The sequence below is a fragment of the Hypanus sabinus genome, chromosome 10 (assembly GCF_030144855.1).
Source record: "Hypanus sabinus isolate sHypSab1 chromosome 10, sHypSab1.hap1, whole genome shotgun sequence".
Lineage (NCBI taxonomy): Eukaryota > Metazoa > Chordata > Chondrichthyes > Myliobatiformes > Dasyatidae > Hypanus > Hypanus sabinus.
This window is the reverse complement of record NC_082715.1, coordinates 112,199,868-112,213,442: the sequence shown is the minus strand read 5'-3', so window position 1 is coordinate 112,213,442 and position 13,575 is coordinate 112,199,868. Positions and strand designations below refer to the sequence as shown.

General features: G+C 41.5%; 1 protein-coding gene across 2 annotated transcripts in view; it reads left to right on the top strand.

Annotated features, from left to right (window-relative positions):
* LOC132400980 (inactive tyrosine-protein kinase 7-like) overlaps window positions 1–12,989 on the top strand; it is a 180,076-nt gene extending 167,087 nt beyond the window's left edge. For both annotated transcript variants that reach the window (XM_059982637.1, XM_059982636.1), the window contains 4 exons: window positions 4,384–4,464; window positions 5,503–5,654; window positions 7,439–7,617; window positions 11,718–12,989. In XM_059982637.1, coding sequence (XP_059838620.1) covers window positions 4,384–4,464; window positions 5,503–5,654; window positions 7,439–7,617; window positions 11,718–11,878 — 573 coding nt within the window. In that variant the 3' untranslated portion in view covers window positions 11,879–12,989. The remainder of the gene's footprint in view (window positions 1–4,383; window positions 4,465–5,502; window positions 5,655–7,438; window positions 7,618–11,717) is intronic.
* Window positions 12,990–13,575: the final 586 nt, after the last annotated feature.

Here is a 13,575-nt window from a genome sequence, read left to right as displayed (position 1 = left end):
GCAGGGGCCTTTCGGATCTGGTGCTACTTTAATTTAGTTTTTTAATTTGATTTTAAGGCACAATTAGGGTTTAGGGCAATGGATAACAGAGTGACTATGTACCATCGCCAGGGACTGCTACAATACAGAGATCTCCCAAAAAACAAACCTTCATGAAAATCTGCTGGTTAGATTGCGCGACCTCGGCTTGCTGAGGGAATCGGGCCTGCAGTTCTCAGAGTCGCCTGATGCCGGTGGCCAGAGGTGGGGACTTTGTAAGCGGTGTGCGAGGAAGTGAGGCAAGTGGGCAGGAGTCCATGCCAGGAAAAAAGCAAGCCCTAACCGGCCAGCTCTCCCGTAAATTCTGCTCTCCAGTGGCCATTAAATTGGACTACATCTGTGGCAACGAAATACTTGGCGGGAGTACAGAAACAGACAGAATCCCTGATGCCGCCATTCAGCTGATTATTTATGTAACAGATTTTCCCTCAAGCCATTGGTCTACCAACCTACTGCCCTCTGCTGTGCCTATGGCTTGTTTACTATTTATTGTAATGCCTGCACTGCTCTGTGTTACTTTATGCAGTCCTGGGTAGGTCTGTAGTCTAGTGTCGTTTTTGTGTTGGTTTACATAGTTCAGTGTAGTTTTTGTATTGTTCATGTAGCACCATGGTCCTGAAAAATGTCGTCTCGTTTTTACTGTGTACTGTACCAGCAGTTATGGTCGAAATGACAATAAAAAATGACTTGATTTGATGGAGTCATTTGCTAAATGGCTTCCTCTGCCATGCCACTTCTTTGATTGAAAGATATGGAGTATAATTATGATGGTGGATTTGGTTGCATAGTGGACCACTACAGTCAGCATCACAATAGCTTGGTATACTAATTACTTTGCCCAAAACTACAAGAAACTGCAGAGAGTTGTATTTACAGCTTAGCACACCACAAATATCAGCCTCCCCTCAATGGTCTCTGTCTCCATTTCAAGCTGCCTTGGTAAAGCAGTCAATATAATCCAAGGTCCCACCCAGTCCAGACATTCTCTCTTCTCTGCCGTCCCATTAGACAGATCATGCAAAAGGTTGAAACCTCATACCACCAGACATGAGGACCGTTTCTATCCTCATTTATTGAATGATTTCCTAGTTCAAAAAGATGGACTCTTGACCTCACAATCTACCTCATTATGGCCTTGCACTTTGTCTCCTTGGAGTACACTTTCTCTGAAACAATTTATTCTGCATTCTGTTACTGTTTCCTTTGCACTACCTCCATGCAATATAAAGAAATAACCTGCATGGATTTTTTTCATTGTAGTCGGCACGTGACATAGGATTGGAAGATGTTGAATTGTTTAGGTTGAGTTAAAAAACTCCAAAAGGCCCCTGATGGCAGTTATGTACAGGCCTCCCGACAGTAGCTGGGATGTGGATCACAGATTACAACAGGAACCAGGAAAAGTGTGTCAAAAAAGCAATGTTCTGATAGTCATGGGAGATTTCAATGTGCGAGTTGATTGGGAAATCAGGTTGAATGCATACAAGGATGGCTTTTTAGAGCAGTTTATCACTGAGCCTAATAGGGGATCAGCTATACTGAATTGGGTGTTATGTAATGAGATGATTGGGGAGTTTAAGGTAAAAGAACTATTAGGAGACAGTGATCACAATATGATTGAATTCAACTTGAAATTTGATAGTGTGAAAGTAAAGTCTGGCATAGCAGTATTCAGTGGAGTAAAGGAAATTATAGTGGTATGAGAGAGGAGTTGGCCAAAGTAAATTAAAAGGAGATGCTGGCAGGGATAACCGTAGAGCAGCAGTGGTGTGAGTTTCTAGGAAAAATGATAAAGGTGCAGGATACATGTATTCCAAAACCAAAGAAATTCTTAAATGGCAAAATAGTACAACCATGGCTAACGAGGGAAGTTGAGGCGAATGTAAAAGTAAAAGAGTGGGCATACAAGAGAGCAAAAATTAGTGGTAAGACAGAGGATTGGGAAGCTTTTAAAATCTTACAGAGAGCAACTAAAAGAATCTTTAGAGAAAAGATGAAATTTGAAAGCAAACTAGCAAACAATATCAAAAGTGGATAGTAAGTGTTTTTTTTTTCAAGTATGAAGAAAAAGAGTGATGAGTGTGGATATAGGACTGCTAGGGAACGAGGCCGGAGAAATAACAATGGGGGCCAAGGAGATGGCAGATGAACTGAAGGAGTATTTTACATCAGTTTTCACTGTAGAAGACACCAGCAGCATGCCAGATGTTGAAGGTGTGAAAAAAGAGAAGTGAGTACAGTTACTATTACAAGGGAGAAGGTGCTCAAAAAGCTGAAAGACCTAAGGGTACATAAGTCACCAGGATTAGGGTTCTGAAAGAGGTAGCAGTAGAGATGTGGAGGCAGTAGTCATGGTCTTTCAAAAACCATTGGACTCTGGCATGGTGCCAGAGGACTGGAAAATTGCTAATGTCACTCTACTCTGTAAGAAAGGAGGAAGGCAGCAGAAAGGAAATTATAGACCAGTTAGTCTGACCTCGATTGGGAAGAAGTTAGAGTTAATTGTTAGTGATGAGGTTATGGAGTACTTGGTGACACAGGACAAGATAGTACAAAGTCAGCATTGTTTCCTTAAGGAAATCTTGCCTGACAAACTTGTTGGAATTCTTTGAGGAGATTACATGTAGGATAGATAAAGGGGATGCAGAGGATGTATATTTGGACTTTCAGAAGGCCTTTGACAAGGTGACAAACTTACCAAGTTAAGAGCCTATGGTGTAACAGGAAAGTTACTAACATGGTTAGAGCATTGGCTAATTGGTTTGGGGCAGCAAGTGGGAATAAAAAGATCCCTTTATAGTTGGCTGCCAGTGACTAGTGGTGTTCTGCAAGGATCAGTGTTGGGACCACTTCATGCTGTGTATCAGTAATTTAAATGATGGAATAGATGGCTTTGTTGCCAAGTTTGCAGATGATATGAAGATTCTTGAAGGGGCAGGTATGTTGAGGAAAAGAGTAGGCTGCAGAAGGACTTAGCTGGATTAGGAGAGTGGCAAATGAAATACAATGTTGGAAAATGCATAGTCATGCACTTTGGTAGAAGGAATAAATGTGCAGACTATTTTCTAAATGGGGACAAATCCAAAAAACCTGAGATGCAAAGGGACTTGGGAGTCCTTGTGCAGAACACCATGAAGGTTAACTTGCAGGTAGAGTCAGTGGTGAAGAAGGTAAATACTATGTGAGCATTCAGTTAAAGAGATCTAGAATACAAGAGCTAGGATGTGATGCTGAGGCTTTATAAGACACTGGCGAGACCCACCTTGAGTACTGTGAACAGTTTTGGATTCCTCTTAGAAAAGATGTGCTGGGATTGGAGAGAGTTTAGAGGAGGTTCACAAGGATGATTCTGGGAATGAAACGGTTATCATACAAGGAACATTTGATAGCTCCGGGTCTGTACTCGCTGGAATTTAGAGGGATGGGGGGTGGGATCTCATTGAAGCCTTTCGAATGTTGAAAGGCCTAGACCGAGTAGATGCAGAAAGGATTTTCCCATGGTGTGGGAGTCTAGGACAAGAGTGCATAGCCTCAGGATAGAGGGTGTCCATTTAAAATAGAGATATGGAGAAATTTCTTTAGCTAGAGGGTAGTGAATTTGTGGAATTTATTACCACAGGCAGCTGTGGAGGCCAGGTCATTGGATGTATTGAAGGCAGAGCTTGACAGGTTCTTGATTGGACACAACATCAAAGGCTATGGGAAGAAGGCCAGGGAGTGGAGCTGAGGAGGGGAAGAAGGATCAGTCATGATTGAATGGTGGAACAAACTGAATAGGTACATTTAAAGGCAGAGAAATGTATACAATATACTTCCTGAAATTATGCTTCTTCACAAACATCCACAAAAACAGAAGAGTGCCCCAAACAATGAATGACTGTTAAATGTTAGAACCCCAAAGTCCCCCAGCTCTCCTTTTCCATGCATAAGCAGCAGCAAAGCAACGATCCCCCCACCAGCAAACCAGGATTGGTACCCCCCCCCCCCCCCCATCGAGCACTCAAAGCATCAATAAAAACACACTTAAGTACCCCAAAGGCTACTCATTCATCCGATATTCAACATACCACAGGCTCTCTCTCTCTCTCTCCTCCCCCCCCCCCCCCATTTCACAGTGAGAGGGGAGACTTAACAAAGCAACTTGCTGATTTATGGTGTTAAAAGTCTGTTGTGGCGCTTCTTCTGAACTTGGGCCAAATATCTGCGCATATGTTTGATGGTCTTATGTGGCAATAATAAAGTAATTTACCAGTTTTACCCTGGGTTGGCTGGACTTGGCTCTGCCCAACCCAGCTTCCACCACAGTCATTGCTGACCACTCTCATTTTGCCACTTCTCTTCCAGGGAGACCTCAAACAGTTCCTCCGTATTGTGAAGGGCAGTGAAGAGAAGATCAAGTCGCAGCCATTAAATTTGAAACAAAAGGTACTAGATCAATAATTTGTATTTGTAAGTATTAAAATGATTTGAAGTATTAGGTAGAAAATCAGTAATTACATTAGGAATTCAGCCATTGTTAGTATGCTAAATTTCCACACGGGCAAGTATCTTCTCAGTGGTATTCCAAAACTTGGAGCAAAACTATATGTTTGTCTATTTAAACTTTTGTGTAAGCTTGCTCTGCCATTCAATAAGTTCACAGTCATCTGATATTGGCCTGACTTCACCTTACTGCCTGTTATCACATAATCTTCAATCTCCCCTATATCTCAAAATTCTAACTCTGATTTAAATGTGTTCAGTGATACAGATTTTATATCATTTTGGGATAGACAGTTCCAAGGATTAATGACTGAATGAAAGAAGTTGTTCCTCCTTATCTCTGACTAAAACGAGCAACTCCTGATCCTGAAACTGTGCCCTATTTAGATTGTCCCTCCGCCTAATGGGGAGTCATCTTCTCACCATCTATCTTGTTGAGCTCCTCTCAGAACTTGTGACTCACTGAGAGAGGGTCTCAGTAGTTTCATTAAGGCTGATGCAGAAAAAGGAATTTATTTTCTAAGGGCTGTGAATCACTGCAGTACTCTACCCCGGAGAGCTGTGTTGGCAGTGGTATTAAATATATCCAAGGTGGAGATTAATGGGGAAAATGTGGGAAAGCTGTGATCTTACTGAATGGCAGAGCACACTGGAGGAGCTGTTAGGTCTAATGCTGCTCCTGTTATGTCTTGTGTTCTCCCTCTTCTATGACAATTTGATCAAGATTTTAATGTTCTTGTTTCCGAGCATGACATTCACTTTTGGATTGAAGCCTGTTCATGTTTAAAGATGTAAATGTTTTTATTTGACCATAGTTGCAGAGATCTGCCTTGGCATACTTTCCATTTGATGCAGGGTAACAGGGTCTTGGTCAATCCCTTTGACTCCAGGACTACTGAGGCCAGCTAAAATCAAGTAAATTAGGATTACCTAGAAGCCGGGCTATGATCTATTTTCACACCACTTAAAATTGTTTTCCAGGTACATATTTGCACACAGGTGGCACAGGGGATGGAATACCTGTCAAACCATCGCTTTGTACACAAGGATTTGGCTGCTCGAAACTGCCTGATCAGTGCACAGCGACAGGTCAAAGTGGCAGCACTTGGCCTGAGTAAGGACGTGTACAACAGGTATGTGAAATGGCTGGGGCGCAGTCACCTTGTGGAAATTGTATCAGATTGGGTTCCTACAGAACTTTTGTAATTAGCTATCAATAACCAGATCTTTTCAGAAGGGTATCCTCCAACATATATATTCACATGAAGAGCTGTGGTTATTCCACAATCTGCTATGATCACTTTTTCTAAAAAAAAGTAATTATACTGGCCACCTACAAAGATATGAACTGATTCCTGCTTTTCCAATCAAAGGTAACTGTTCTAAATCTGGCTTTCAGAACCAGAATTAGGTTTATTGTCACTGACACATGTGAAATTTGTTGTGAAGTTGTTGTGAATTGTTCTCAGGAAAATGGATAGGGCTGGCATTTATTTTTCATTCCTAGTTTCTTTTAAGAAAATTGGGCATTTCCATTCTCTGTTACTTTGAGATAATACAATTCTAGGAAAATATGAATGTACAAGAATAACAATGTACAGTATCTGTGGCCAAATCGTGATGGGAATCATCAGGTGATGATTCTCAGAAAATCAGTGTAGTCAGCACCTGTGTGGTGGATGAGCTGGACTCCACGCCATGAGAAGAGTTCAAGTTTCCTGTCATTAGTTCAGGATTCTTGACTCAACATTATCTTTCTAGAGTCAGGGAATGTTTGTTGGCCTTGACCAAGGTGCACAGTGAATATTCAAATGAATTTTTTATTATACATTGTTGTTTGAGGAAATTTTCAATTAAATCCTCCAACAAAACACAAATTCTGTTGTTGAGCGCTGTTTGAGTAATCTGCTCCTCCTGGAATGGCACTTGAACTTGCCCACTGATTGACAAGAAAATAGCAACCAAGGATGGCAGATGCACTTCTTAACCAGACACCCACAAGGAAAATATGTCTTGTGCAGCTTAGTGTGCATGAACCAATTCACATTTTTCATCTTATTGGAAATGAAGCTGCACTGACTGTTACAGAACTCTTGCCAGATTTACAAACCTCACTCTCTGGTCCACAATGACAAATAGAATACAGTGCAAAAGTCTTAGGCACTCTAGCTACATATATGTGCCTGAGACATTTGCACAGAATTGTATATAAAGCATATTCACCAGCTTTCTTGGCTCCACCACATGAGGATAGTAATCTGAGATTGGCTGCTGTTCTTGTTGTTAAATGCAAGGTTATTTCCTGCTCTTCTAAGATTCTCTGAATCCCATAAACAAGCCATGAATATAATGAACTTTCCTGGAAGTATATTATAATGTAGGGCTTTTAAACAGGGGTGCAGAAGATTCTGCACTATTTTTCAAAGGAGTGGAGTCGTTTATCCTGGCTATTGTTATGGAGATAAGGACTGATCTCCCGTGGCCTGAAAAGTTAATTCTGTTTTCTTTTCCACAAGTACTACTACCTGACTGATTCCTGTATTTTGTGTTTATATTTTAGATTGTGTTTGGTTCACTCCCTTTTCCTTCTACAAATGCTGGTTTTGATGTCAGGTCCTTAACCTGAAGCATTAATAGCTTCTCTCCATTAATAGCTTCTCTGCTTGAACTGCAAAGTATTTTCAGAATACTTTGGTGGTTTTTTTTTGTTTATTTTTTCTTTTACACATTTCCAGTGTCTGCATTACTTAGCTTTGGGGTTATTCTCTCAACTAACATCATAACAAAACCATTAGGCTTGAGATTCTTCTCAAAACCATGTGTTCAGATGATCAGCCATGATGTAAGTCTGTATGTGGGTTAATGTGTGCTGTGTGAATGCTTCATATGTGTAAACTGAACTATTTCTGCCTCCCAGTGAATATTACCATTTCCGCCAAGCGTGGATTCCACTGCGCTGGATGCCTGCTGAAGCCATATTTGAGGATGATTTCTCCACCAAGTCAGATGTGTGGTCCTTTGGTGTCCTTGTGTGGGAAATCTTCTCACAGGGGGAGCTGCCATTTTCTAATCTCAGTGATGATGAAGTATTAACAGGTATTGTTCCTTCATTGTTCTTTTCAACTTGACTCTCTCCTTGGGGCCATCATGGGAAGAGGTTTGAAGCAGAATGTCGTATATTATCTCACGCTACTCAGTCTGTGTATATGATCCGTTTCTTCTATTTCTCTAGTTTACATCTCAGGGAACTATATATTTTGTTAAGATTTACTGCTATTGGGTTACGGAGTGATAAATTTGTAAATAACCACAAACTCTTAAGTAACCTGATGTAAATACAGATTAATAAGAAACTTGGATTTAGACCACAAATAATATCTGATTAAACCTCTATTTGATAGTAACTGTAAATACCAGCAAGGTCCATTAGAGTTGGGCAAGGGAACCTGATTACTATCCAATGAGAAGTCCACAAATTCCATTCCAGTGTAAAGTTTTGACTGATAACAAGAATTGACTTGCATTAGTGTGGCACCCAGTCAAATTTGGAGCACTCTCTGCAATTATTTTCAAGTATAGTCAGTGGTGTAGAATAATATTGTTGTTCCAGAAGCAATGTCCATTAAAAATGAAATGACTGGAATGTTTTTATGTCTGATGGTTGAAGATTGAATATTGGTCAGGACATTAGAGAATATTAAGCTTGCCAAATAATGCTGGGGAGCTGTTCATCTGCATCAGAAGGTAATATCAGGACTAAACCTGCCGAACAAAGGATAATTATCAGTGTCTAGTCTTGCAGATTATTCTGAGAAAAAGCAAATGCCAATTCTTTTGGAGGGGATCCAGATCAATAATTGATTGAAAGCTAGTGTTTTTTATCTCCATGTGGAAAGTTAATCCACATGTCAATCTCAGTTGAACTTTCTGTTACTGGCAGGACTGTCTCAGACCTCAGATCCCTGATTCTCCATTATGTGATTCTCCACTCTTCATTAGGTGGCCTTCACTGCTCAGAATGGGAATGGGACAGTGTCCATGGTGCAGTCTGATCTGTTTTTTGTCCCAGTACACTTGTGCTTCACTGCTTTGATTGTTGTTCTGCATAAGTGACCCAGAAGTTTTTTAAACCACAAACATTTGTGGTCATCACAGCTAATTTCAGAAATGGTAATGCACATTCTTTGTTAATCTTAACCACTTTTAAATATGCCTGCTGCCACATGATGAAGAGAAGCCCAGGAAACATAGTCCCCATAAGATGAAGTTCATTGAAAAAAAATTAAAGAAAAAGTTATCTTCAGTTGTCAGAAGTACATTGAAACATCGAAACATAGTGAAATATGTCATTTTGCATCAATACCCAACACAGTCCTAGGGGCAGCCCACAAGTGTTCATCCCTCAGAAACTGATTGGAAAGCTGAGCCTACTGGGCCTGAACACCTCCCTCTGCAACTGGATCCTAGACTTCCTGACTGGGAGACCTCAGTCAGTCTGGATCAGGAGCAGCATCTCCAACACCAGCACACTGAGCATGGGGGCTCCCCAGGGTTGCATGCTGAGTCCACTGCTGTTCACTCTGCTGACCCACGACTGTGCCGCAACACACAGCTCGAACCATATCATCAAGTTCGCCGATGATACAACCGTGGTGGGTCTCATCAGCAAGAACTACGAGTCAGCTTACAGAGAGGAGGTGCAGCGGCTAACGGACTGGTGCAGAGCCAACAACCTGTCTCTTAATGTGAACAAAACAAAAGAGATGGTTGTTGACTTCAGGAAGGCACGGAGCGACCACTCCCCGCTGAACATCGACGGCTCCTTGGTAGAGATCATAAAGAGCACCAAATTTCTTGGCGTTCACCTGATGGAGAATCTCACTTGGTCCCTCAACACCAGCTCCATAGCAAAGAAAGCCCAGCAGCGTCTCTACTTTTTGCGAAGGCTGAGGAAAGTCCATCTCCCACCCCCCATCCTCATCACATTCTACAGGGGTTGTATTGAGAGCATCCTGAGCAACTGCATCACCGCCTGGTTCGGAAATTGCACCACCTCGGATCGCAAGACCCTGCAGCGGATAGTGAGGTCAGCTGAGAAGATCATCGGGGTTGCTCTTCCTGCCATCACGGACATTTACACTACACGCTTCATCCGCAAAGGAAACAGCATTATGAAGGACCCAATACACCCCTCATACAATCTCTTCTCCCTCCTGCCGTCTGGAAAAGGCTCCAAAGCATTCGGGCTCTCACGACCATACTATGTAACAGTTTCTTCCCCCAAGCTATTAGACTCCTCAATACCCAGAGCCTGGACTGACACCTTGCCCTACTGTCCTGTTTATTGTAATGCCTGCACTGTTTTGTGCACTTTATGCAGTCCTGGGTAGGTCTGTAGTCTAGTGTAGCTTTCTTTGCTTTTTTAATTAAGTAGTTCAGTCTAGTTTTTTGTACTGTCATGTAACACCATGATCCTGAAAAATGTTGTCTCATTTTTACTATGCACTGTACCAGTGGTTATGGTCAAAATGACAATAAAAGTTGACTTGACTTGACTTGAAGTGTTGCCATGCTTCCAGCGAATACATAGCATACCCAACATAGCAACTTACTAATGCTAGCCCTAACCATATGGCTTTGGAATGTGAGCGGAAACCAGAGCACCTGGACGAAAACCACATGGTCAGAAAATGCACAAACTCCTTACTTACAGTGTTGCGCTAATTGCTACTGTTCTGCCCAGATATTGTATAGACTGAATGATGATGAAGGCTGTTTAAAAATGAATCTGCCCCAGCTTGGGAATTGTGCATTGGGATCCACCAACACACTCTTACTGCATCTAAAGACAGTCTTTCCTGCATGGGATGGGGGGGTGGGGGGGGGTTGGCGGAGAGCTGTTGTGCGTGGGGAAGGCTTGGGCTACAGGTTAGAAAATGGGAGCATGGAAGAGAGAAGGAGGTGGAGAAGGGACAAAGTTGGACAGAGGTTGGAGGTGGAGGGATGCTTCATTGAAGAGAGGATCAGGATGTGAGGATGAGGGCTGGGAAATCAATTGTATCAAAAAGGAAGAGGTGCTTGAAATCTTGGAACACATTAAGATGGATCTTTCCCAGGAAATTGATAGGATTCTGATGGAGAGCTTTACCTATAGTAGCCAGTAGACTGGAGGATTGATAATATTGTGCCTTTATTAATAATACCTATGGATACAGTAAGGCTTTGACAAATTCCACACTGGAGGCTAGTCTAAAACATTAGGACACCACCTCCTTCAGCACCATTAACGGCCCTAAACGGGTCTTAAAAGGTAATTCAGCACTTCTCATGTGAATCCAACAAGATTGTTTACTGTATCTGGAGTGGTCTCTACCACATTGGAGAGATGTGGCACTAATTGTGGAATCACTTCGAGCACCTGTGCTCCATCTGCTACATCAGCCATGACCTCATGGTGATCAGCCATTTTAATTCCACTTGCCACTCCCACAATGACATATCTGTCCACGGCCAACTGTCCTGTCACGTTGAGGCCAGATGCAGGTTAGAGAAGCAACACTGCCTATTTTATTTTGGTAGTATTTTACATTATTATAGGAATGAGGTCATTCTCTGGAAAGAGTACAGAGAATAATTACAAGGATGTTGTCAGAAAGAATGTAGGGGGCTGAGGAGTGACCGTAGAGAGGTGTATAAAATCATAAGTGGCATAGGATAGGGTGGTTGCATAGTTTATATTTTTCCCCAGGGAAAGGGAATCAAAACCTGTAGGGCATTTGATTAAGGTGAGAGAGAAAGATTTAAGGAGGACCTGGAGGGCAACTTCACATAGAGGTATGTAGGCAAATGGAACTAGCTTAGGTTGGAATCTTGGTTAGTGTGGATGAGTTGGGATCAAGGTTCAGTTTTTGTGCTGTGTGATTAACTAAATGCATAACTAGAATTGCTTATTTGATAGCACCAGGGAGATCTCTCTGATTCTTTTGGACAAATGATAGGGAGACATTTCACCAGTCCTACTTACAGCATGAGAGGTTAAGCCATTGTAGAAGTGAAGTTTTGCACAGCTGATGGGTATATCCCAAGGCAATGGTGGTGCTTACTGAATTTCTGCATTAAATGGTGGGTGGGATGGGAGAAGTTGAGGTGAAACATGTTTTCATGTGAAGATGACCCAAGGTTGTGTTGTTTTTCAGGTGTACAGAACAACAAAATCAAACTCTCTGCACCTGAATGTTGCCCATCTAAACTGCACAAACTGATGCAACACTGCTGGGCAGCCAGCCCCAAGGACCGTCCATCCTTCAGTGAGATTGCCAACACTCTTGGTGACATTCCTGCTGACAGCAAAGTGTGAGGGGAATTGTTAACTGTTCCCATAATTGTGTATCATGTACAGTGTTTCAGGAATGGAAGGCATCCCATTGGGTTTGTTTGTTGGCTGTATCTGATATTTTTAATTTTTTTCCTTTTTTTATTATTAATTCATACAAGGAAATGAGCATCTCAAATTCCAGGGTCCTTTTGCCTTAAGGTCAACACTACAGACTGCCTTTTCATAAGGCTTCTGTCCTCTGCTACCTTTGTACATGTATTTTTGCCGTGGAGAGTTTTAGTCTGTTGGGTACAAGAGCTTGGAATGACCACATCCAAAGCCATCAGCTGAGTTCTGGTAGACAGAGAACGGCAACAAGACAGAATGACCAGTGTATTGAATGAGAGCAATGAGTATCAATTACTCCACCCACTGTCTCAGGTGGGAACTGTTAAAATAGCACAATCATTGATCTTGTAACCAGCAAATTATGAGGCTGAATAAATTTCCTTAATCAATCTATTTATTTCCAAAATGCAAGAACTGTGCACGGTTGATCTTGGATAGCTAATCACATTCAGAGAAACTGAGAGACGATCATGAACTGCAAACATGTTGGCTGTCTGCTGCATGATCGTTCGTGACCACATGATGCTTGAGCTAATGTCATCAACACTTCTTGCAGTAGAAATAAGCTTGAGAAGCCTCTATTTATACTAATAGGTTCTCAGTGATCTAGTCTTTCTATCATGGTACTGTTTATTTGGCTTTTTTTAAAGTTTATTTTATGTATGTTAACCTGTAAACATATATTTACAAGCAAAAACACTATATCTAAAGCCAGTATTGAACTGGTGTTACATATAGGCAAATCTATACTGAACCAAGTGCCTGGTCAATGAAGGAATTTTTTTTATCAACGTTCAAAACTTAAGAAATGAAAGTTCCTGTTTCTTTTTATTTCTTTTCAAGACCTTTTTGTATTAAGTTTTTCAGTTTTTTATAAGTATGTAAAGAAATAAACCTTGGCTGAAATAGATTTTTTTTAAAACTTGAATAACTTTTTTTGCTCATTTGGCTTCTGTATTTGGTTTCATATCCGTCAATTTTTTAAATGCTGCTGTCAATAAAGTTGACAATTTTTGGTACTTGATTTTATCTTTATGCAGCTGTGGAATATCAGTACAAAGAGTCTTGTAGCACAGCAGGGAAAAGGAAGATGGCCTGTCCAATATCAATCACAGATGAGAGTGACCCAGGCCACACAGTACGTGTGTCATAGAAGCTGGCTGAGTGTGACTGGTATGCCTTGTAGTGAGAGGAGAGGCTGGACAAGGCTGTGTGTGTATGTGTGTCTCAGTGAGGAGAGAGGCTGGGCAAGGCTTTGTGTGTGTCTCACAATGAGAGGATAGGTTGGCCAAGGCCCTGTATCTGTGTGAACCACTATATCATGTGGACAATATTGTGAGACAAGAAGGTTTTCCAGTTGATTGTTTCTGACTCTGATCTCTGACCATTGGCCTGTTGTTTCATTGACTCAGTCTATCTCTGCAAACACTAATATTTATTGTATAATTCTTAATCCAGTTTATTTTTGAAAACTATTGTTGAACCAGACTCCGGATTTAGTCAGCCCTGTGGGGAGCCCTTCTCTCTCATCACCATGTACCTGTGGGGGGGAAAAATGCCTCTTTTGGAACACCATCCCAACTTCTGTGATTTTGGAATATATTTTAACT